General features: G+C 34.7%; 1 protein-coding gene across 1 annotated transcript in view; it reads right to left on the bottom strand.

Moving 5' to 3' along the window:
- Positions 1-27132, bottom strand: part of Adgrv1 (adhesion G protein-coupled receptor V1) — a 509007-nt gene that overhangs the window by 418586 nt on the left and 63289 nt on the right. The window contains exons 25-33 of the mRNA XM_077795043.1: positions 22919-23048; positions 19811-19891; positions 17892-18031; positions 15759-16368; positions 8906-9121; positions 6037-6252; positions 5079-5323; positions 3642-3823; positions 2041-2852 (exon numbers count right to left, since the gene is read on the bottom strand). Of these exons, the coding sequence (XP_077651169.1) occupies positions 2041-2852; positions 3642-3823; positions 5079-5323; positions 6037-6252; positions 8906-9121; positions 15759-16368; positions 17892-18031; positions 19811-19891; positions 22919-23048 (2632 nt within the window). The remainder of the gene's footprint in view (positions 1-2040; positions 2853-3641; positions 3824-5078; positions 5324-6036; positions 6253-8905; positions 9122-15758; positions 16369-17891; positions 18032-19810; positions 19892-22918; positions 23049-27132) is intronic.

The raw sequence follows: 27132 nt of genomic DNA, 5'->3' as shown, positions 1-27132 counted from the left end.
AATAGGACGGGGGCAGGAAATGGATGACAAATACTGAGTAAAAGAACCAGCATGAATAAGGTAAGTCTTTGGGTAATTAGACAATGTCAAGTACCAACTTCTAGGATGTAGAGCACTGTGGGAAGCAGGCAGAAAATAAATTCAAAGGGAGGCAGGATGGCCAGAGGGGCCTAGTAATTTGCTTTGCAATTTGATCTAGGATCCCAGTAGTAGATAGGGCACCAGTGAGCAACCTAAAAGCAAATACTGCATCTGTGGTTCAGCCCATGATGTCCCAATTTACTTCCTCCCCACTCTGGGAAGAGGATAAAAGAGAGTAAAAAAGAAAAGTTAGGAGAAAGCAAATTAAATGCTGATGTTCTTTCCCTCCTGACCCTGATGCAGTGTTGAAATTGCCTCAAGACAGTAGATATTATCTAATAATCTAAGACGGCTATGAAATATAGTCCATTTTGTGTGATGCAAAAATTACAATTCAAGAAAATAATAATTTATATAATGCTATTACTCTGTATGATAACTTTCTTTGTAGTTTGCAGAGCCAACAGAAAATCTAAATTTTTATCACCACTCTGTCCTCATTACATTTTCATTATTTCTTTTGAAACAAGGGGAAAATGTTATCAATTACCAAACTACCCCCTTCCATCAATTACATCATATTCCCCTATTCCCCAAATCATTTGCTAAGCCATTATGAAAATGTTTTCTACTATTTTAAAACCATATTATAAAACATAGTGCTGATTAGATGCTTCAAAAAGTTTACCTTTTCAAAGGATGCCCGTACCATACCCCTATCTAGTTTATGAAAAAAAGTGTCTGTGTTAAAAAGTTAAACAACAGATATAATGGGCTGATCCTAGATATGGAACTATGAATTAAGATTTATTTCCAGGCTGGGGTGGTGGCTCAGTTGCAGAGCAAATGCCTAGCATTTGTGAGGCATTGGGCTCGATCCTCAGCACTACATAAAAATAAATAAATAAAATAAAGGTATTATGTCAGACTACAACTAAAAAAAAAAATTTTTAAAGATTTATTTCCTTCACTTCATTGCATATTGTGAGGATCTTATGAGTAGTCACCACTTTTTCAATCAGGAAAACACTGTATTAAAAAAATTTTATGGAGTCTATAATTGCCCAAAGCAGGATTTCAACAATGATTTCAGTAAAAACTTTCCCACACCCAATAAAACTAAAAACCTTTGTTTTGTTTATTTAGTTTTTTATGTTTTTTTTTTTTTAATGTGGTTCTGGGAATCAAACCCAGTGCCTCACTCATGCTAAGCAAGCGCTGTACCACTGAGCCACAACCCCAGCCACCAATTAAACTATTTTAAACATATGAACTTTTCTGATCTTAAATATTAGATGCTTGACTAGTCCTTAAAAAAATCAGTGAATCTGACCCTAATTCTAATTTGTTGACCATATTATATATAATTATAATACTGATAAAATTTTTAAATCCCACCTAAGTTTAAGAACAGAATTATAGATTAATTTACACCGTTTAATTTAATGTGAATGTGGTCACCAAATTTTATGCTATTTAACTTTTAAGTTATTTTCATTGACGACTTATCCTGACTTGTCTAGTGTATTTGAAAATGCTCACACTTTGCCTAGGTATTATTGCTTACCCATATAGTGGTTTTAAGTACATAACATTCTTGTAATTTTTCTTACAAAATTAAAACCTACCTTATGGTTGCCTCTAAAGGCATTGCTATCGTGGATAAATGAATAAAATTCACATATTCCCTGAAAATCGATAAACACTATAATCAATAAACTATACTATTCAATAACTAAAAAGATACATGCAGGGTCATGTCTGCCTAAATATGTCACATCAATCAATAAGCTAACCAAGTACTATTTTTTTCAAAACCATACGATACTTCTACAAGTTAGCAAGAATATGCGTACAGGAATACACATATTAGCAAGAGTTGTCTTGAACATTATCCAAAAAATTGACTCTAATGACCTTACCAGGGAAAACTGAAATCCATTTAGAACCATGACTCACCTTCAGCAAAAGTCAGAATGTCTCCAGCACCTATAAAATCTAAACCTTCAGTAGCTGTTCCACCAACAACACGCCATTCAACAGTCACCTGACCTAAGCTGCCTCCTGTCCTGTGGATCACCAGCTCCACTGAGGTCTGAGGCTGCTCCTGAACTTCGACAAACAAGCCATCTTCAGAGGTATTGGGACTAATACTATAAATCACAAACACTCCAAAGGCATCACCATTTAGTGCTATGGTAATTGTAGAAGTATTTGGCTGTCCAATGGTTGGCTGATTTTCAAAAGTGGCTGTGATGTTCATGAGATGAACTTCAAGGAGAGAAATTAGGAAACTCTCATCCATCTCTGGAAAATCATCAGGAAGAATAGAAACTGTGAGGTTTGCAATTTCATCACCTTCCAGCATTGTGGCCCACTGCCTTGTCACAGGCTCATAGTCACTACCAGCCACAGCTTGACCACTAAAAAGAGATGCTACCCTGGTCATGTTTTTCCTGTAGGTCCAGAAGTCTGAATGATTGACAGATGGGTTGATGGAGGATGTCATCCAAAAACACTGAGGACCCTCAGAAGCACTGAAAAATGAAAACGCCGAGCAAGCATGTTCTTTGAGACACAGAGTGGCACAGGTGTACTGGGGCTCCCCTGCTGCAGAGACATTCACCCAAGTTCTCCAAAGTGGGTCAGGCACCCCTTGAATTGGTGATTCATAGTAGGAAAGTAAATCTTCGCCTTCCTCAACTGCAAGAGCCACTACATCAATGTCGGAAGTACTGTAGAACAACAACAGCTGCCCAAAGTGCCCTCCACTAAAAGATGGAGGGACAATTAAGACAGGTTAAGCACTTAAAGTCATCTGCATATTGCACAAACAAAAGAGCAGTGCTGATTGTGGTTTTTCTTTTTTTTATGTTTAAAATAATAATACAAACACAACGTGCTTCCTAATTGCATGTCTTTCAACATTTTTTTCTTAGGTAGGGAACTTTTGCTAGTTTTCAATCAAACAATGATTTTTAATAATGTTTACTTTTTAATTGAGCTATGAAAATATCTTGCAAGATATGCAAATGGTATCAATTTCAGAATTTCCAAGCAGAATTACAAAATGAGTTTTAATTACTAGATTTTACTGAAGATAACAATAGTAACAGTACATTTGGAAGAAATGTAATGACTTGCTGTAAGGTCCCTCAATCCTACATTATCTGTTCCTAAAGGAGCTCAGTGTAAACTATGCTGCCTTCAAAAAGAAATGCAGGAAAAAAACAGAATCTGAAAATCAAGCACTTCAAACAAAATCTGAGTGTTCTTTAACTTAAAGTTGCATTTAAGTTCTACATACAGTAGATATAAGTAATAAATTTATGAGATTAGAAAACACAAAGGTGTATAATCTACTATTCATTTCACTAACAACAGGTATAAGTATGATGGATCATTTTATTAATAAACATAATTCAACCAACACATTAACCTATAAAATAAATTATAATATGGAAAAACCATCAAATCCAAACTGTTTAATTGTAGAAGGATCCTTCTTCACCACCCATAATTCCCATCACTCCCAAGATGCAAGAAGCCACCTCATATACCTTCGCCTGACAGTGATGTTAGCACAGGAACTTCTTTCCAGAGGCTCTTGAACACGATAAACTGACTGAACAAAGGCTACTGTGCCATATGGATTATCATTGGCAGGAATAATAATATTTGCCACTGGATCTAACCCAATAGTACCTCCACCAGAGGCATCAGTTAGTTGTACTTGGATAACCTAAAAATAGAGTGAAAACTTCCTTAACAGCATCCCAGCTCTGAAATTAGAGTAAGAATGATGCAGGTAAAAAAATCAGCAAACATATCCATACAAGCATAAAAATAAAATGGACTACGTATAAATGGACTCAAAGAAAACTCCCCCAAAACATTTGCAAACCCAGCTTGGAATAGAATAATTCATTATCCACTTAATAACAGAGCATGATTATACATAAGAAATACAGGCTGTTTAAATTCCTTAATATTCAGTTTTATAATCATAAAAATCAATTTTAAGATTCCTATTTATGTTTATCATTTCAATGATATGACTTTTATGTCCTATACCTTTTTATTGAGGGGAAATATTGCATATGCATTTTAGCTCAAAGTTAAATCTATTATGCTTTATTTCCCATGTTATCCTGAATGGAAATTCTGACAAATCTTATAGGAAAAAAAACATCATATTGTATTGCAACCTTTAGAAAGAAGGAAAGAGAAATGTTTTCTAAATATAAATGAATAATATTTTAGAATTGAATTATGATTCGCATTCAAGAGAAATTCTATGGACTCCTATAAAATGTAATACTATTAAAGAATAAATGCTAATATAATACTTTTATGAGGTATAAGCTTTAGTAATACTTGAATTTCATAAAATAAAATTATCTTCAGACAATATGTTAGTGATGGATGAATCAGCTTTCCCACTGAGACTCTAATTTTAGTTGCCACATTGCTTCTTCATCATGAAAAATATAAAACAGGAAAATTACCGAGCTTATTTGTTAAATAAGCTCTGAAATTAGAGTAAGAATGATGCAGTTAGATAGTAAACTCTCAATAATAGTTGAAGAATAATAAATGAAGAGTGGAAAGTCAAAATCTACACTTAAAAAAGATTGGCTTGCATCCAAGCCAAAAGAGACCATGAATACAAATTAATAAAAACAAATGTAGAAAAAAAATGTACATAGTTTTATATATTTTTTAATTATTTAACACCATTATATTGAAAAATACAATGTAATTGCACAAAAAAATCGTATACTAATAAAATCTTATGTAGACAAAATCTATTTCTAGAATATTCCTCCTCTTGTTATTTGTAAAGATCACTTTTATCCTACCATACTTTGAACATCCTTGCAGAAATAATTTATCTGACATCCTCTCTAAAATGTCATAGCCAGAGTCATCTGTTCTAGTCACTATAAGACAAGGCACAATTTACAGTGTCATTCTATACTAGCCATTCCTCTCACCTCTTCAATCTCCGGAACGTCGTCAGCCAGGACCTCTAACAACAAGGTTTGAATGGTTTCCCCAGGGGCAAAGGTCACATTACCTGAGACAACTCGCAGGTCGCCAGTAGCAAGCTGTCCATTAATGGTGGCAACCCACTCAATAGTAACATTGCCGAGTGTCCCAGAATTTCGAATTATTGGCAGGTTTACCTTCACTGAGTTAAACTCAGGTTCCTCTACAATAAGTTTAGTAATCTGAAAACCTGGAGGGAAGACAGATAAAAAGTATAACTAAGTCAACACAGAACTAACAAGGACCCTTCTACAGTGGATTCTTTCTCCCCCTAAGCTACCTAAGTAGCTACATCCCATAAAAGCAGGGTACCATGCTGTGACACAACTTTGTCAGGCCTGCCAAAGTTTCCAACCGTTATTTTTCATTGTGCTAACAACAGAAATCATAAAGTGAGATGTCAACAGGGGTCATGTATATACCAGCCATGAGTGAAATAATCCAGTGGGAACTGTGGCTAACTATACAAACGGCCTGCCTGGTGGCCAGGGGTAGTTGCTATTTGCTCCCATGACTGATACTATGCAGGAAAGGGGGGCTTGATGTTGCCAGGTTTTCCTACTTATCAGGAAAGCCCAGAAAGTCAGATCTGAGTGGCAATTTCTACAAATTAATTTTTAAAAGAATTACCTAAGACTCACAAAATGCATCTGGGAACCAAATCTGAACAAAAAAGCTAAAAATTTGTGATTTCCATCTCTATGTTAAGGGGTGATTTACTTACTTTTATAAAAAATTACTATCCATGCCTGTCAGTCTACATAGGGGTCCTATGTATCACTAATAATCAAGTTAAAAAAGGACACTTAATCAAATCAATTCTGAGTCTCTACAGAAAAGAAATGGCCATTATACTTGACTTATACAAACAAGTAAAAGAGAGATGCAAACAAGCCCAATTACCAAATAATCCATAGGGGTCATCAGAAGCCTCAATAATAATGACAGCCTCTGTCAAAGCCCCTAGTTTCGCTCCTCCTGTTGTTTGATTCAGCAGCTGCACAAGGAAAGATTCTTCCAGTTCAGGGTAGATGTCGTTAATTATGTATATTGGCACAGCTTTACTGGTTTCCCCTTCTAGCAAGACCACATCTGATGAAGCTATACTGTAATCTTCACCTGCAAGGACAAAAAGCAAAATGTTAACACTTATTCAGAATATGATAAACATTCCAAACATTAGGGAAACAAAATTTACCCCAAACTTTATGGTATACTTGGGGAGACATTTTCGAGGATATTAACTGTATCTATTCTAAACAAAGTTTTCTAAAACTAATAGAAGTTGGATTTGATAATATCATAAGATAATGGAAAAAACTTCTTAAGGTTGTTCAACTTCATGTCTTCATTTTCAGGAAGATGCTTATATACTTTACTATAGATTGATTCTCTCCCTCCCTCCTTCCTTCTCTCTCTTTAGAGTGAGATAGACAATCATTACCATAACATGGTTCCTTCTCTACAAAAAAAAAAAAAGAGTACAATACTTTAGAACAAAGAAAAGAACTAGAATTCCAGTTTCACTGGGGAAATAAACTATACTATTGCAGAAACAGCATGTTAGCATCTTCAGTGATACAGCTGGAAAAGACAAACTTTCCTACAAAGCTGGATAAAAAGCTGCTGCTGAGTATTGCTCAGGGTGGCAAGAAAACAAGCACTGGATAAGGAAAGGAGGGAGATTCCCTTTGGATCCTACAGGCTAACTCCTCAGAACACTAATTCCCCCCACCTGTCAATAAATGAGGTTGTCTAGAGGCATTCTTAGGTCCGTGCATCCTCTAATGTGCACAGATGAGGTAAGCCTGGCTTGTTTTTCCTTTTTCTTTTTTTGAAGATGGACAGAATGCCTTCATTTTATTTATTTATTTATTTATTTTAAATTATTTATTTATTCTACTCTGTTATACATGATGGCAGAATGCAATTCATTTCACATTACACATAGAATAATTTTTTAAATCACTAATTGTACACAAAGTATTTTCACACCATTCGCTTCTGCATACATGTACTTAGGGTAATGATGTCTAACTCATTCCACTATCATTCCTACCCTCTTGCTCCCTCCCTTCCCCTCCCTCCCCTTTGCTCTATCTAAAGTTCCAACATTCCTCCCATCCTCTGCCCCCGTCACCATTATGAGTCAGCAACCTCATATCAAAGAAAACATTCAGCCTTTGGTATTTTGGGATTGGCTTGCTTTACTTGGCATTATATTCTCCAATTCCATGCATTTACCTGCAAATGCCATGAGTTTATTCTCTTTTAATGCTGAGTAATGTTCCACTCTGTATATATACCAAAGTTTCCCTATCCATTCATCTACTGAAGGGCATCTGGGTTGGTTCCACATTTTAACTATTGTGAATTGTGCTGTTATAAACATTGATATGGCTGTGTCCCTGTAGTATGCTGTTTTTAAGTCCTTTGGGTATAAACTGAGGAGTGGGATAGCTGGGTCAAATGGTGGTTCCATTCCAAGTTTTCCAAGGAATCTCCATACTGCTTTCCAGATTAGCTGCATCAATTTATAGTCCCACCAGCAATGAATGAGTGTGCCTTCTTCCCCACATCCTCACCAACACTAATTGTTGTTTGTATTCTTGACAGCTGCCATTCTGACTGGAGTGAGATGAAATCTTAGAGTAGTTTCGATTTGCATTTCTCTAATTGCTAGAGATATTGAACATTTTTTCATATGTTTATTGATTGATTGTATATCCTCTTCTGAGAAGTGTCTCTTCAGTTCCTTGGCCCATTTATTAACTGGGTTACTTATGGGTTTTTTGATGGTAAGGTTTTTGAGTACTTTATATATCCTAGAGATTAGTTTTCTATCTGATGTGCTTGTGGTAAAATTTGCCCCCATTCTGTAGGCTCTCTATTCACCTCTCTGATTGTTTCTTTCGCTAAGAAGAAGCTTTTTAGTTTGACTCCATCCCATTTATTGATTCTTGGTTTTAATTCTTGTACTATAGGAGTCTTATTAAGAAAGTCAGGGACTAATCTGACATGATGGAGATTTGGGCCCACTTTCTTGGATCAAACCCAGTGCCTCACACATGCTAGGCAAGTTCTTTGCCACTGAAGTACAGCCCCAGCTCAGGCTTGTTGTCTTTTCTTTTTTTTAGCAAGAATCATGTTCAGATGATTTATGTTTTAAATCAGGCATCATATCCCCCTCATTCACACTCCTGTTCCTTTGAGTGAACACTAGAATTCTAACTGAACTGTTATTGGGCAAATCTCCCTCTAAATTCTGGATCTCCGGCAGTCTCCAAATGTGTGCATTTGGCAGTCAAATCATTCTGCTTATACATAAAATAATGCTAACCATTGTCTCTTCCATATTCTTCATAAATAAACAAGTAAGATAATGGCAGATAAGCCTACTCCAAAGAACCAAAATTAATGGCTACTCATTTTTTCCTGCATTCCTTAGTAGTCATTTACACATGAAACCCTTTCAAAAAAAGGAAAAAAATTCAGAGAAAGCCAATGACATCCTTAGTTTACTTTTCATTGGCTTGTGCATACTTCAGCTGTCATAACTTTTGAATTTTGGTACAATTTTACCAGTGTTTTTTCATGAATTCTACGAATTTGGAGTCACAGATATGTAAAATTTCTAGATTGGTATCTAAACAGACACAAGAGTACTGATGCTTTCTAGTTGATTTTTAGAATTATGTCCTTATGTGGCTTTGTTAATCCAGACACAAGACCCTTTAAAACACTTCGCTGCTCCTTAGATATCTTTTCTTACCAGCTACTGCAGTTATTGGCACAGCTTTAAACTTCACAGAAACATCTGCAAATGCTCCTCCTGTTCTAGTCACATTGATAATGGGTCCAACATGATTTTCTGTCACTCGAACCACTGGCGCTGAAAGCTGAAGGGTTCCAAATGCATTGTCGTTGGCAAGGATAATTAGATGGGCTACAGTTTCTACCTTAGGTCCCAGGCATGGAGAATTTGGAACTAAAAGAGAAGAAAAGCTAATATATCAAATTTCTTAAAATGGGTTAAAAGTCATCAAGAAGCCTCAATAAAACTGCATCAGCCAGATGTCTCTCTCTACTATTTATATCTCAAAGGATTTAAATCTGTATATGCACCACCATTAAACTAGACATTGGAAATACAAAAATAAATAGAAAATCCCTGCTCTCTTGCATCTTACAATCTAGGGAGATTTTTCTTCATATAAAAGCTTGGCAAAGGAAAGATTACCCTACACAAGTATTTTTAATAAGTATTGGAAACTTCTGAAAAAGCAGTGAAATGGTTCAAGTATAATTAATCATCAATTTACATGATATTACAAGTCATAATGAGCCTACAGAATTATGTGCTTCTATTTAGTTCATCATCATGCCACTACAGAAAAACAACACTCTGGTTATGAAACTGAGTAGAAAAGGCATTTCCTTCTAAGTTCCTTGAGCTCAAAGACCAGCTGCAGACTCCAATCACCCCACTGCACTACAGAACACCAGAATTTACTCCTACCATCTAACTGTATTTGAATACCTATAATCCAACTTCCCTCTCTCTTCACTTCCTACTACCTTTCCTAGCCTGTAATAATCACTCTAGCCATCTACTCTCTTTTTTGAGATCAACATATTTAGCTTCTTCACATAAGTGAGAATATGCAGTATTTATCTTTCTGTGCCTGGCTTATTTCACTTTTGATAAAGTTCTCCAGTTCCATCCATTTTGCCACAAATAGCAGGATTTCATTCTCTTTGAGAGTCGAATAATCTCCCCTGTACCATATTTTCTTATCCATTCATCTGCCGAGACAGATAAATTCAGGGATAGATATATATTATTCAGCAGATTAGGAATCAGGCATAAAGAAGTTGAAGAACTCATGTAAGATCCTCTACTAGTGCCTATCAGACACAATGAGGAGGTGTACTAAATGGCTGGCCTCGTTTTCTTATTTCCTATTTATGATCCCCACCATATCTGCTACCTGACCTGGCTCTCCACCACTGGGCACCCTGCCCTGCACTCGGGTGCAGGTGCTAACAGCTGCTCCTCTCATGGAAGTTGATGATTATACTTAGAATAGAGCAGCAAAGATCCTAGCAGGCCCTACACTGATTTGTCTACTAAAATTTGAGTCATCAGCAAGTTTATAAGATGACAGAATAAAGGAGATTTCTTTCCTGACTGTTCTGTGGCATGAAACCAAGAAAGCAGACAGCAGCTTCTCAGTGAGCATTTCTGAAGGCAGTCATTTTTCATGGGTCAGTTTTTTGAGGACTAGGAGTTTTGTTTTGTATTCTTTCATTTTTAAAAAATTTTTACTTTACATATACATATGTATTTTCTCTTACCTGTTCTGCTTGATTCTCTCTTTTCTTCCACTAACAGCCTATCTCTATTGTTCTCTCTTTCACTCAGTTTTTTACATCTATCTTCTTTCCTCCTCCCTCATAACCATCACATTCTATATCGCTTCTGTTCTCCCCCTGTCCACCATTTGAAATGGAAAACCCTTTTGCAAACTTGCTGTTTTCATTGTAGACAACAGCTGATCACATCATTTCTGTTTATTGTGATAATTAACACTATAGACATCATAATAGAAACCATTTGGTTTAATGTTGTATATTGTTTGCATTGGTTGTTGTTATTATTTGTCTTCCCCTAAAGAGTGAGGTTCTGGAAACCTTCAGGGATACCATAAATCCAGCGGGCAGAAACTCTACTGCCTCAGATCCATACTGTTAGAAGGGTGGACACACAAACAACATGAAAAAGCAAGGAGCAAATCGTCCCAAACAAACTGAGATACTCCAATAATAGAATCCATTGACACCACAGTGGAGGAAATGTCAGAAAAGGAGTTCAAAAGGTAGATAGTTAAACTGATGTGTGAAGTAAAGGACTGAATAAGGAGTGAAGTCAGAGAGAAAATATAGGAAGTGATAGATCACTTCAATAAAGGAATAAAGATTCTGAAACAACAACAACAACAAAACAGCAGAAATATTCAAAATGAAGATATCAATTCCAAATTAAAAATAAAATTAAAAGCATCACCAACAGACTAAATCACTTGGAAGATAGAATTTCATACAATGAAGACAAAATATAATCTTGAAAACAAAGTTGACTCTAGAGAAAAAAATATCAAGAGACCATGAATAGAACTTTCAAGAAATATGGGATAACCTGAATAAATAAAGATTTATTGGGATAAATAAAGGCTGGGAGATACAAACAAAAGGAATGCACAATCTTTTCAGTGAAATAATATCAGAAAATTTCCAAAACTAATGAATGAAATATAAAATCAAATACAGGAGGATTACAGGACCACAAATATACAAAATTACCCTCATTAAGGCACATTATTATGAAAATGCCTAACATACATAGGGATAAGGATAAAAATAAGAAAAGAATTTTAAATGTTGCCAGATAAGATGACAGGTAACATTATAGGGAAACCAATCCAGATCTCAGATGATTTCTCAACTCAGACCCTCAAAGCTGGGAGGTCTTGGAAAAATATGTACCAAGCTCTGAAAGAAAGTGGAAGCCAGTCAAGAATACTATACCCAGCAAAATTAAGCTTCAGAATTGATGATGAAATAAAAACTTTCCCTGATAAGCAAAAATTGAAAGAATTTACAACTAGAAAACCTACACTACAAAACATACTCAATGTGATATTCTATGAAGAAGAAATGAAAAACAAAAATGAAAACAAGCAAAGGGAGGAACTACACTAAAAGAACACTGAATCATGGAGAAACAAATTCTAATTAAAAACCAGAAGTAAATCAAAACTACAGGGAGTAACTATCATATCTCAATAATAATGCGGAATGTAAATGAACTAAACTCATCAACCAAAAAACATAGACTGGAAGATTGGGTTTTTTTATAAAAGGCCCTACAATATGCCATCTCCAAAAAGACTTACTTCATAGGTAAAGACATCCACAGACTGAAGGCTAAAAGAAGGGAAAACATATCATTCATATAGATCTCATAAACAAGCAGGGGTTGCTATCCTCATATCACATAAAGTGGACTGCAAGCCAAAGTTAATCGCAAGATACAAAGAAGGATATTTCATACTGCTTAAAGGAATTATACATCAACAAGACATAATAAGTGTAAATATTTATGCCACAAACAATGGAGCATCTATGTACATCAAACAAACCCTTCTCAAATTCAAGAAGCAAATAGACCACAACAAAATAATACTGGGTGACTTTAACACACCTCTTTCATTACTCAATAGATCCTCCAAACAAAAACCAAACAAAGAAGGTATAGAACTAAAAAATATGATTAATAATTTAGACTTTACAGGCATGTATAGAATATTTCATCCATCAATGACTGAGTATATTTTCTTTTCAGCAGCACACGGATCCTTCTCTGAAATAGACCATAGCTTATGCCCACAATGCAACTCTTAGCAAAAACAAAAAATAGAGATAATACCTTGCATCCTATCAGATCATAATGGAATGAAATTAGAAACCAAAGATAAAATAATAAATAGAAGCTACTCTAACACCTGGAAACTGAATAATACACTATTGAATGATGAATGGATAAGAGAAGAAATCAGGAATGAAATTTTAAAAATACTTATTTTTCAAAAGAGGGAACGCTTCCAAACTCAGTCTATGATGCTAGTATCACGTTGATACCAAACCAGACAAAGACACATCAAGGAAAGAAAATTTCAGACCAATATCCCTGATGAATATAGACACAAAAATTCTTAATAAAATACTCACAAATTGCATACAAAAACATATTTAAAAGATGGTGCACCATCATCAAGTGGGATTCAGCCCAGGGATACAAGATTGATTCAACATACAGAAATCAATAAATGTAATTCATCACATCAACAGACATAAAGTCAAGAATCACATGATTATATCAATAGATGCAGAAAAAGCATTTGACAAAATAGAGCACACATTTGTGTTCAAAACACTAGAAAAACTAGGGAAAGTGGGAACATACCTCAACATTGTAAAAGCTATATATGCCAAATCCAAGGCCAACATCATTCTAAATGAAGAAAAATTGAAAGCATTCCTTCTAAAAACTGGAACAAGACAGGGATGGCCTCTTTCACCACTCCTATTCAATATAGTTCAAGAAACTCCAGCCACAGTAATTAGAAGAAAGAAAAAAAAAAGGATACAAATAGGAAAAGAAGAACTTAAACTATCCCTCTTTGCTGATGACATGACTCTACATTTGAAAGACCCAAAGATATCCACCAGAAAACTTTTAGAACTCATAAATAAAATCAGCAAAATGTCAGGATATAAAATTAACACCTAGAAATCAATTGTGTTCCTATATATCAGTGATGAATCAACTAAAAGAGAAATTAGGAAAACTACCCCATTCACAATAGCTTCAATGAAAACTACAGAGCACTAAAGAAAGAAATTGAAGAAGAACTTAGAAGAAGGAAAAATCTCCCATGTTCTTGGATAGGCAGAATTAATATTGTTCAAAATAGCCATACTACCAAAAGCATTAAACAGATTTAATGCAATTCTTATTAAAATTCTGATAACATTCTTTATAGAAATAGAAAAAGCAGTCCTGAAGTTCATTTGGAAAAATAAGAATCCCAGAATAACCAAGGCAGTTCTTAGCAAGAAAAGTATAGCCAGACGCATGACAATACCAGACCTTAAATTATACTACAGAGCTACAGTAACAAAACACCATGGTATTGGCACAAAAGCAGACATGAAAACCAATGGTACAGAATAGAAGACACAGAGACAATCCCATATAAATACAGACATTTCATATTAGACAAAGTCACCATGAATATACATTAGAGAAAAGAGAACTTCTTTAACAAATGATGCTGGGAAATCTGGAAATACATACGTAATAAAACAAAATTAGACCCCTATATCTCACCCTGCATAACCCTCAACTGCTGGCACATACACACAATGGAATTCTACTCAGCCATAAAGAAGAATTAAATTATGGCATTTGCCAGCAAATGGATAGAACTAGATACTATCATGGTAAGTGAAATAAGTCAATCCCCAAAAAACTAAGGCAGAATATTCTCTCTGTCATGCAGATGTTGACTCTAGGCAACAGGGAAGGGAGGAGTGAAGGTTCACTGGATTAACCAAAGGGGAATGGGGAAAGGGGGGAATGGTAATAGAAAAGATAGTACAATGAATCAGACATAATTTTCTTATGCTCATGTATAAATACATGACCAGCATAACTCCACATCATATACAACCACAAGAATGGGATGTTTACTCCATTATGTATGATATGTCAAAATACATCCTACTGTCATGTATAACTAAAAAGATGAAATTTTAAAAATTAAAAAAAAAATTGAGTCACTGTCACAGACTTGCACTTAACTGTTCTTTCTTTATCCTACATTATAGCTATGCAGAAGTATGCTGCATGGTTCTGGGAACAGAGAAAACATAAAATATACATTGATTGTTTCTCCTCTCCCATAGCACACAGATACTCTTCATATATATAACACTTTATTATTAATAATTGCTGATATTTATTGATAATGTTTACCTTGTGCCAGTTATTATATTAATTTTTGCATATTTGCTCATATTTAATCCCTATAATACATCTGTATTATAAATAGGGAAACTGGAACTTTAGACAATTATGTCCAATAGCTTATTATTATAAATTTAAAAATAAGTTATCTGACACCAACACACACAACTCCTGACCACTATGATGTGCAATAATCCCTTTTGGTTTTATTTCTATTTTGATACGCTTGTGCTCAAAAACCAGAGTGCATTCTCTAATTTTTACTTAATAAGGCTAATTATTATTTTAATTTCTCTGTTATTATAACTATTCCAGCTTTTTAAAAAGTGAGGGGTATTGTGTAAGAATTTTTAACCTTGGCTGTAATTTTAAGATTTAATGTTAGCAATTGTAAATTTCCTCTATAACCCTGGACTACAATTACATTCATTGTGGTAAAGAATGTGGCTTCCCATACATAATACATTCATACTGGTGTTGAGACTCAGGGGAAGAAACTTACTTGTAAAGAGCTTTACATACTGACTTTGAATCTTACATTTTAAGCTAAGTCAATATGCTAATCTTAGAATCTTACATTTTAGCCTAAGTTATTCCACAAATTTTCACAATTCCTACCTCTACACAGCCCTGTCCCCTTCCTTCATACATGTTTCTTGTCAATAAAAAGAGCTTTGGTGGGTTAATGAATTTCCCAAAAGTGGATCAAGGTGAAGGGATCTCAGGCTCTTGTTACTAGGATTAGCCCTGGACTCACCGGAGAGATTCCAGAATGCTTTGAAACTACAAGTGTAATAGTATAATAGTAGTAGTAGATTACACAGATTATACAGAAGCTTCTAAAATCTTGGAATGTAACTGACTTCTAAAACATGATTTCTAAGAAAAAAATGTATTCCACATCCAGTTGTCTTACAGATAAACTTCTATAAGATGATCTTTTCAAAGTGAGAGCTTACTATTTTTATAAAATTTTCTGTTATAACCAATTCTAAAAATTCATTATTTTGGCAGCACACTAATGCATACTTACTTGGGCGATCCTGCACTTTCTCTATTAAAGTAGAATTGAATAGTTCAATAAACACAGACTCCGACCTTTCTGGTTCATCATCATCCAAAATTGAAATAGTTATTGTGGCCTCAGTCTGATTAGATCCAAAAACAGCAAATCCAGAAGCTGATATATAGTCTCTTCCTTGACTTGCTCTGGCTAAATGAGGTGGAAAATAAGGTAGTTTTTTCATATCATCTACTGTAGCATAAGAGATCATAACTTTTCCCATAAGGCCTTTCAGCCTTATTATTGATAATGTGATGTTCTGGGTTGCTTCCTCAACTTCAATAGGTCTATTCTTCTCAGAAAAAATGAATACCCCATAAGGATCATCACTAGCCAAAATTGTTAATGTGGCACTAGTATGAACTCCCAAAGAACCACTGGAGACACTCAGGATTGACACAGAGAATGCCTTATCCAGCTCTGGATCTTCATCCGGCAATATTTCCACTGTGATATGGGCACTCCTCTGACCAATCTCAAAGGTGATGTTGCCAGAGGTGAAGGCAAGATCCCCATCAGGATCAGAGTCTATGTTCCAATGCAAAGTCACTAGAGACAGAGCTCCATGACTCCTCATAACCTGCAAAATAGAGTATTAAAATGTTTCAAAAGAGAAATTGAAACCATTGACCTAGATGTTTACAAGTACGTAATGACAAGTGCATAATAAATTTTAACTTTACATAAATTCCCAAGATTATAAGATTATTGAAGTCAGGGACCATACATTATGCATCTCTGAAGAATCTCAGAGAGTCGTACAGAAAGTATTTAAAAAGTTATTGTTACATGAAATCACAAGTTGATGGAAAATTTTTAACTTCTGCCTAAATTTTAGCTGTATCTCAGATGGAGTTATAATATATAACAGTAATGAACAAAATGTGACTACAAACTTATTATATTTAAGCAAGTCCTCTTGAAAGTTTTAACATTTACTGCAAAACATGGTGTATTCTTCATTGTACATAACACAGATGGGTGCGATTTTTCTGAAAAACTGGTCAAAAAAATCATTTTTAAGAGAAGTCATATTTTTTTCATCTTTGATATAGCAAATACAAAAACATGCTTGACTCAGTATAATACAATACATTTAAGAGGCAAGAAATGCTTTTATCAATATATTAAAAATCAAAAATTATTCCTTATTTCCCCAAATAATGTTTATGTAGATAAAATAGTGTTAAATTCTGGACAGCAGTTTTATAAAAATGTGATCCACTCCCTTAATTTTTTTTCTTTCCTAGGTAGTTTCTATTTCTAAACTTGCTAAATTAATTCCACAAAAATTTAATCAAGACATGCCACAATAATAAAGAAATACAATAACTCAAAAACAAACATGTTTGAGTTAGTGTGCTTAATTATTTGTACAAAGGCTGAGGAAGCTGAGTCATTAAGCAAAAGAACACTTCTTAATTTCTTTACAACAAAGCAGAGTGGACATACACACATATCAAATAGAATTGTTATTATTATTATTGGTATTCACAAATGTTTTGGATTTTCCTTCCTTCTGAGTAAGAGACAAAATAGAAGGCACTTCACCCAATGACATTAGGTATGGCCATGCACCTTCTTTAACCATAGAAATCTAAGTAGAAATGATTTAATCCAATTCACAAAGAAGCTATAAGGTCAGTATGCAGTTCTCAACACCCACATTTCTTGTCTCTTTTATGAAGGCTGGGATATAGCCAACTGTAATCCATGGTCCCCAAAGTGACTTACGATCAGAGACCCTTTTCAATTTAAGTTGGACATATACCATGAGTGAAAAATAAATTTTGGTTGTACTAAAGATTTTGGACATGTTTGTTATCACAGCCTGCTTGAACTAATACTAAAATCTGTGCAAGTTAAATACTTGGAGTACACTCCATTATATTCTTTGAAGTGTGAGGTAATCTCAGAAAAATAGTCTTATGAAAAATTAAACATAAACACAAATGCCAAATGAATACTCAATTAACAATTCATAATGTCCACATTATAGCTTCATTCATTTTTACCTACACACAAAAAAGAAAGCATAAAACACACCTTCATAAGAGAATAAAACAATTAAGAAAAGAATGTATGTAGGAATGGAGTACTCACATTTAACATAACAGTGCTATATCCGTCTTCTGGTTCCGTTCCATTGACAAAGAGTGACTCCGGGCTAAATTCAAACACACCGTGAGCATGGTCAGAGGCTGCTATTGTCACTAGAATCTGGGAAGCCACTCCTAGACTGGCTGCATGAACAAGTTCCAATGAACAGCAAAAATAAAAGAATGTTAATCAGTAATTGACAAACAACAGGAAAAGCCAAGAAATAACTTCATGAAAGAGCTGTTGCTTTGACTGAACACATAATTTGTTTTAGAAAGAAAGGCAGACACAAATGGTTGCCACACATATTCATGTTTTATGACCTTTCTCTACTTTGGCACCAATGTGATATACAAGTGCTGCATACGCTCTTGGAGATAAATAAGGAAAACTTGTTTTACTTTTTCGTCTCTGTGAAAGAGAACATTCTTTCACACAGTGTATATGAGGAAGGTCTCTCACGACCTTTGCTGACCTCAAAAGAACATGAGCCAGAATTACTCTAACCTTTATGAAACAGTAGTTTCACTATGATTTTAGTCAACTGGACTAAACAGATTCTTGGTTTCAAATGTGCATTAACTCTGATTCTATTTTTTGCATCATATTATAATATTGATTTGTCTCTCTGATCCCAAATAGAACATGCTAAGATCTGAGGAAGAATTTAAAGTTTTCCTAATACCCATTTTCACTCTTTATGTTTTATTAATGTTTGCAGACAAGAAAATGAACAATTCTAAAAATAATACAGTAGCTATATGTACAGGTTATGTGATACATTGATGGAAGTTAGAAATGAGGAAAAGGAATATGAGTTCTGACATTGGAAAAATGAACATTTGAGGGTTAGAAAGTGCTCTCTTTCTAAACATTCTAAACAAAATTATTCTAAACATCTATCCACATATGTAAAAATATTTGAGGTAAAAAGCTGAATCATGTTTGTATATGAATCTACTTGAAAAGACATCTTCTTTTCAATTATCCCCCATTAATTGATAATTTATTCTCCTTATCTATTTCCTTCCTAACTTCTTTTTCCCATTTGTTTTGATCAAATGTTACATATAAAGACTCATGGTTCTTTTTTTACAGAAAGTAAATGTGATACATTTAACATGAAATTACAAGTGTTCTACTTACCTCTTTTTAGGTATTCAAAACTCTTTTTTTTTTTTTTGGTACTGGGGATTGAACTCAGGGATATTCTACCACTGAGCCATATCCCCAGCCCTTTTTTGTATTTCATTTAGAGACAGGGTCTCACTGAGTTGCTTAGGGCCTCACTGTTGCTGAGGCTGACTTTGAACTCAACAAGCCACTGGAATTACAGGCATGTGCCAGTGTGCCTGGCAAAAACTACCTTAAATTTTTTAACCATCATTTTTATAAATAACATTCAAACAAAACTCTCCAATCAGAATCAGGAAATTGTAGTAAGTTCATACAGGGAGGAAAGCCTGGGCATCAGAATCAGACATCGATATGATTCTGACTACATCACTTTCCAGCTGGATAACTAAAACCTAGAGCCAATAACATGTCATAAAGATGCTTTGACAGTCAATGAGATAAAATATGTGAAGGACCTACACTTAGTTGGTGCCAATAAAGATTTCAGTACTACCAAACACAGTGGTGGATGCCTGTAATACCAGCAACGTGGGAGACTAAGGCAGGAGGATTGCAAGTTCAAGGCCAACCTGGGCAATCTAGTGAAACCCTATATCAAAATCAAAGTTAAAAAGAACCAGGGTTGTAGCTCAGTAGTAGAGTATTTGCCTAACATTAACAAGGCCATGGGTTCAGTGTCCATTACCAAAGCACGGAGGAGTGATTAGTAATTTTGTTTCCAAAACGAGAAAAATAAGTGAAAATAAAAATATATACTAGTAAAGAACCTTGGAACAGCTGCTTACCACGTTTGTGAATAGTTGGAAGGAAGAATTCCATGTCCCCATCACCACTACCACTGCCATCAACCCTAAAGAGTTCAGTCACTTCACAGGAGAGACACAAAGACACAACCCACACAACACACATTGACACAATGAGAAAAAACAAGAGCTCTTAAAAATATCAAGCAAAGAGGAAAATGAAGTAACAATCATCTGATGATAGTCATTCTTGCACAGAATACAGGTCATTTTGAAAGATAATGCGTAGCATCTGTCATACTACCAAATTATCAAAACTTTTTTCATGGTTTCAGGAAATGCTCCATGGAAATTATGATTGACATTTCCCACTTCCAACCATTTAAATGATTCTACTTTTAAAATTTCACCTATTTACAACAATGTAAATTGCTTTCTAACATTTTAAAAACTATTCATATGAATATTAACCAGGCTCAGCAGCACATGCCCATAACCTCAGCTGCTTGGGAGGCTGAGGCAAGAACATACATTGGAGACCATCCTTGGTAATTTAGGAAGACCCTGTCTCCAAATGAAATAAAAGGGATAGGGATGTAGCTGGAGGTAGAGCACCCCTGTATTCAATCACTAGTATTGGGGCGGGGGGGAAGTGTGTGTGTGTGTGTGTGTGTGTGTGTGTGTGTGTGTTTGTGTTGTAAACATATATCTTGTCCTATATGCCTGTGACAGTCATCTTGCCACTCAGAACCACCAATTCAAAATTTGGGAAATGCCTCAAACATTTCGCTTCCACACATTCAAATCCCTGTCTCAGTCTTGTTCACCCTCTTGCCACTGACATTGTGGAGATAAATAGACAAACATTCTACTTCAGCCCTGGTTGTGAAAGATCCCCATTTTAAAACCATCAGCAGTACACTAAACTCTGTGGCATCTCAGTTTTCTCACCTGCAAAAAGTCCTGTCTTTGACAGAAATATTGTAAAGTAATAGAAATATTGTAAAATCAAATAATATAAAACATGATAAAAACATAAAATACCTTGGCAATATATAAGGATCATAATAAAGATTAAGCAGTTATACACCTTTGATCCAATACATCTTATATGCCAACCATTATATTTGCCAAATGTTTACAAAGATGATGGAAAGGGCAGTGATAATAGCAATAAAAAAAAAAAACAGAATAAGAAAAGCAAAACCACAGCTATACATATGTGCTCCTGCCAATATACTTGGTTGACAGGCAAGTTTAAGGTCAACCTTGTTCTCTGTTTTTCCTCAATAGAGTTGGAAACTTATAGCACCCAGGACCTACAACCATCTTACAGACGTAAGAAGCAAAATGGATTCCCAGCAGCTATCTAGGCCTTGCTCTCACTTCTACATGATTATATAGGAGTCATAAGAAACAGGTATAAAGTTCAGCACCACATATATTTTGGTTAGCATAAAACATCTAGTCTGACTGTGGCTACTTATGTAGAATCATTTTAGAGAAAAAAACAGTATGGAATAAGAACTGCTTCCTGAACTTTGAAAGAATTTAGCTCCACAAGCTATTTTACAATTAGATTAGTAAGCAGTCCCTAAGTGTGAATGAGTCTAGGAGTCATTGTTTGGATACCTTTTCCTGCAATCCTAATTCACTGAGAAAAAGTAGATTCCCTGCCACTATTGTTTATTAAGAAACTTCAAGATTCGTTTTCAAATGAGAATTCCTGCTCAATTACTATGTAACAATATATATTCGAGAGACCTGAAGGAAAGTTTCTACGGAAAAACACAAATATCGATATGATCATAAATATCATCTCAAGAATATCTGATGTTTGGGGTTGGAGCTGAAAGTCATGGTAAAGCACTTGCCTGACATTCGAGGTCCTAGGTTTGAGACTCAGCACACAAAGAAGGGGAATATTTGATGTTTCATTATTAATTAGTATTGGGTACAGCCACTAACATTCTTTCTTTTAAGTAGATGAGTATTTCTAATTCTAAATGATACAAAGGGAAATTTCTCAAATATTTTTTGTTTATTTTTTATTAATGATTTGAAGATGTGGGGACTTGTCTCTGGAGAGCAAGCAAAGCTGGCATTTTTATATGCCACCTGCCAGAGGTCATCCAGGACATTTTTACTACTTCATGCATTCACCAAGCTGAGGCACTGTTTATTTAATCACTGCCTTATTTCCAAACACTGGCTCAGACTCTGTTGCTTTTCCCTGGCCTTTGGGAACATAGGAAAGGTTTTGCATACTTATCCTAAGTCCTTATTTATACAAAAAGACAATTTTAATATATCTATGCTACCCAATCTCTACCTTTGGATAGCTTATACAACATTACTCTCTTCATATAGATGATGCAGATGATGGTAATAATGATACAATAATACCAGGTTTTGTAATGAAAGGGATTGTGCTGGTGAATACCCTACAAATCTCAATTTCTTATACTTACAAAGGTAATACAATGCATACCACATGTATTCTATAACAACCCTAGCAGCCCCTGATAATCACACACATTAATACTTGTGTAAAGAAGCATGTAAATAACTCAGCTAAATATAACAAATAGCCTCACTTGGATGCACATGATATGTAATATGTTTTAACTCAAAAAATCTCTGAAAAATTAGAACTTTCTGAATATCAGATTGAGAATAAGGTATTAATGACCTTTGTTTTTATATGTTTTATATGTGGAAATAGCTTTAATAGGGCTATTATGAAAATTCAAAAGGGAAGAAAGAAAAAGGGTAGTTTTAGGGGCAGTTAGTATGACAATTATAATTTGGTGATTTAGAATAAGTGTACTATTTTGTTCTAAAACCTCATGATACTTTAGGGAAAGATCAAAGCGTAATAAAAGTGAACTGAATAATACAATATGTGGTATTCATATAATATATCATATAATAAATTGAGATATTACTGAGAACTAACCAAAGGTTACAGAAAATTGAGTTGAATATTAATTTATAAAAGTAATAACTAAAATTTCATAGAGAAAGTAATTCATTCATTAAAAGAAAAAAAGTAAGGTTAATTCAAAGAAACTTCTTTAATGGAATCTGCTGTCACCACAGTATGTGGAAAAGCATATATTTGATGTTTTTTTAAATTGTCAGTCTTACCTCCTCCCTCCAGGTTTAACAACTCAACTTTAAAAGATTTTTCCAGTTCAGGGATAGAATTATCAGTGATGTTGACAAAAATGTATTTATATCTTTCTTCTGGTTGAAATTCTAATGTGCCAGCAACATTCTGAAATACAAATGAAATGTTAATCAATTAAATCATAATCATTGTATATGAAATCAAAAAGTGAGAATGTTTGCTTTATATCACCTTGTTAGATACTGAAACAGAAGAAGATAAGTAAATGCAAAATTTTAAAACTTCATTGGATATTAAGTGTGTTCAATGCAAATTCTAAATACATATTTTTCAACTAAATAAAGTAGATGGGCTTCTAATTTTTTAATTTGTGTATTCATCAAAAATGTAGTCAAGACAAATGATAAATCATTGGCAACATTCACAAATTCCTATAATTACTTTAATGAGATGCAAGGAATTCTCTTGATCAAGTATATTTAGAATTATTACAAATTATATAATTGAGAATTTTATATTCTCAATGTATAATAATAATGGCATTTTTCATCCTGAGAGTCTCCTCAAGCAATAGCATATATTAGTCCATTTGGCAATAATCCTTCCTGTATTATACTTGAAACTGGAATTCATAATGTAGATCTCAAAACAGAAGAGTTCACATACTTGCAAAGAAAGAGTTATTCCAAATCGAAATCTTATTCCTTCCATTATTTCATATAAACGTTTCCTCTCAAATTATGAGAATAAGTTTTAAAGTTGTTTAATCCTTCTGTGTTAGTTTCTTTAGGCAATTGTATTTCACCTTGTGAAGCTATTAATGATTTTAAAGTTAAATTGAAGAACTCTAGTATGAAAAGCCAGGTTGTACCCTGCTCTGAGTTAACTCCATGTTATATAGAACAGGAATGCCTAGCTCTAAGCTATTCCATTTTATAAATCATCAGTTTGCCATGAGTACCTCATTTTGAGTGCAAGTGCTAACATTGAATGTCTTGGTAACTTCTATGGGCAAACAGATAACACCCATATATAGAACCTATTGGGAAGCATAAACCCTAGCTTCCCAGCACAATCATAAGGCACAAACCAATAAATAAATTAATCATGTTAATAAAAAATGACCACATGTGACCTTATCAAATTAAGTCAGAAGAACATGTACATATGGTCATATTAAACCTGTATCAGAGAAATCCAGTGCTGAGATTATCCATTTCACCATACGCAACCCCCTCAACCCCCTCAACCTGAAACCTGAAAGAGAAGCACCTAAGACAGCAATAGGCAGAACTCACCCACACGTACTCATCATCTTATCAGATCATGTGGGGAAAGCAAGATGAGGTCCACAGGTGATGGACTCTCAACTCTGTCCCTGATGTTTCAGCTCAGCTTGAAGTCCCTGCATGATGTGGACCTCTTAAAAACTGCCTGCCATCCAGACCATGGCCAGAATAAGTTTCATTCCCTGAATAGTTCTGTGCTCTGAAACAAGTTACCCAGGGGTGCTAATCTCTTCTGAGCACCTGCAGTGACCCTTTTACCTTTCTATCTGCTCTTGCCTTTGCACTCAGTGCAGTCTCCAGAACCCTGAGGCCGTTGATAACCCCTGTCTTATACTTTCTGTAACATACACAGCACTGTGCAAAGTGTAATATGCGACTTGAGTGTTACAGATATTAGTAATAAAGTTTGAAATGAAATAAAAAAAAACTTGTGATTGTCCTGGGTACCATTAAAACTCAGTGAATTGATGGTGATGAAAGTGATGTAGTGTTTTTTTTTATTTATTGTTTTTTTTTAGTTATACATGAAAGCAGAATCCATTTTGATACAATTATACATGCATGGATGTGGTTTGTGAATTGTCATTCAATAAATTCTGACACTATAGAAAGATACAAATGTGTCCAATGTATGTTAATAGAATAGCTTGCTCACAATACCAAGTACTTGATCCCTCATTTTATTCACTTTTACAACACAATCTAACACATAGCATGTGCTAGCACAATTGCTTGGGAGAGAAAAAGAAGACAAATCTTTGTCTCTATGAAGAACATTCTAGAAAGAATTTCTAAAATTACATTAACAAAAAAAGTTGGAATAGAATAATAATAATAATAATTGCTATCCAACACATATAGTTTCTCAGTGAGAAAGTAATTTTGCCTATAATTTAGTAGACTGGAATAATTCTACAATTTTTAACAACACAACTGAAAATTGTTTTCTTTCTAGGAAATATTCTTATTTGAACTCGGCAATCTCTTATACAACAGGCCACTTTTCTTCTGGAACATATTCTTCGTTGGTATTCCACGGAACCAGACTCTCTGCTTTTCCTTTTTATCTTTTTACCTCATCCTTTTCAGAGTTCATTGCCAATTTTAACATTATCCTATGACCTTTAAAAATTATTGTTCATTAGACTCTTTAGACTTTCTGTCTAAATAAGTCCGGCATTCTCTAGGCTTTTATTACCATGTATATGTTCCCACCTTCCAAATTTCATCTCCAACCTCTGATATTCAGACTTAAATTTGAAAATTTTCCTTAATTTCTATGAGAATCTCTATGAGATCTTTCCTTAAAAACTATGTTTCATCCAGTTCTGTCCATAGCACTAAATGGTGAAGCCCTATTCTTTTAAGTAAGTTACCATCAAACCCTGCCATTTTAACTCTGAAATATTTCCTGAGCCCACTTCCTTCTTTTCATTTACCTTGCCACCAACCTGATTCAAGACTCCAACACTTCTTGCCTTGCTCCATGAAACAGATTCCTCTCTTGTCTTTCTGCATCCATATCTATACCATCTAATCCATTCTCCATGGTTCAGTCTAGTGATCTTTTATGAATGCATAACACCTTTCAAGTATTTCACCTTCTTAAGAAAAAAGAAATCCAAAGAAGTCTAGCTGATCTGCAAGGTCCTGAATGAACCACTCTGTGTGCACCTTGTCTTTTATCACCATATGTATCTCTCCACATTGTGGAAGCACTGTTCCTCTTTCATTTCCTCTGACAGCTCCTTCCCTAACTGGCACCTTTGCTCAAGCTATTTTACCTATCTCAAGCATTTCTTGTCCCTTCGTCTGTCTTTCTTCTCTATAAACCTCAGGGATCAGTAGAAAGCCTTCCTTCACTGTCCAATCTGCATCAACACCCATCTCTTACAGATCTCATATATTGAATACTTTCCACAGCTGTAACTCAGTAATTATCTGTTTAAAATTACTACAGATAGCTGAGATCTATGCACCTGAGTAGTGCAGATCACTTGTAACTTGGTACATGAGAATAAAGTTAACAACAGTGATATCTGAAAATTCAGTTGTTTCCTCTTCTGTACATGATGCCTCCAGTCACCTCCCCTCCCTCAATATAAGCATAAACACTTACACACCTCAACTAAGAAATCTTACTCTTGTGCTAACACAGACCAGAAAGAGTTGACACATTGTAATAAGTGGTGACAGCAGAAGTTATCAGGTTATCACAGATTAAGGCAACAGTATAAAGTGGTGACAGGTAACACATAGGGCAGCTAAGTACCCTGAGAATCCTCAAAAATGCCTCCAAGGGCATGAACTTTCTCATATCGTGAAGGATGGGGACAGATGGTTCCTTATTTTATTTTGTTTTAATTATTAAAGAAAATTATAAAACAACTAGCAGTGGGCAGGTTCAAAGTAGAAATTTAAAAACACTGATATGAGGACTAAAGCACTGCTTTAAGAGAATGCAGAGAACACATTAAGCCAAGATGAGATGGATTGAGGAATACATTACATATCCACCTAAGGGCACAATAAATGCCAGTGGCAAAAAAAAATATAACCTAAGAAAGAATTAGAAGAAGAAGAAGACATTCAGGACAACTTAGCTAATTGGACTGTAGTTAAAATTAATGGAATTCAATTAGCCAGCATTCTGGGGGTTGGGAGGAAAGACACAAAATACAGAACATTGCACCTTTGTGTGGGTCTTTTTAGGAAGAAGGTGAAAAACAAGAAAATGAACATTAAATTTAAAGAAAAGGAATCTGGAAAAACAAAAATGTTGAAGGATATAAAAATCTTTCTCAAGGAGAACTGCCAAAACTGAAAGCATTTGCTCAATAAGAATCCTGGCAATAATAAGAAGAGGTAGGTTACTGGGTATTACTACAGGTGCATCGTGTACAATACAAGGCACTTCAACATAGCCATTTATCTTCAGAATG

This window comes from Urocitellus parryii, chromosome 1, assembly GCF_045843805.1.
Source record: "Urocitellus parryii isolate mUroPar1 chromosome 1, mUroPar1.hap1, whole genome shotgun sequence".
Taxonomy (NCBI): Eukaryota; Metazoa; Chordata; class Mammalia; order Rodentia; family Sciuridae; genus Urocitellus; species Urocitellus parryii.
Note: the sequence above shows the minus strand (reverse complement) of the source record. Positions and strands in the feature narration are given on the sequence as shown.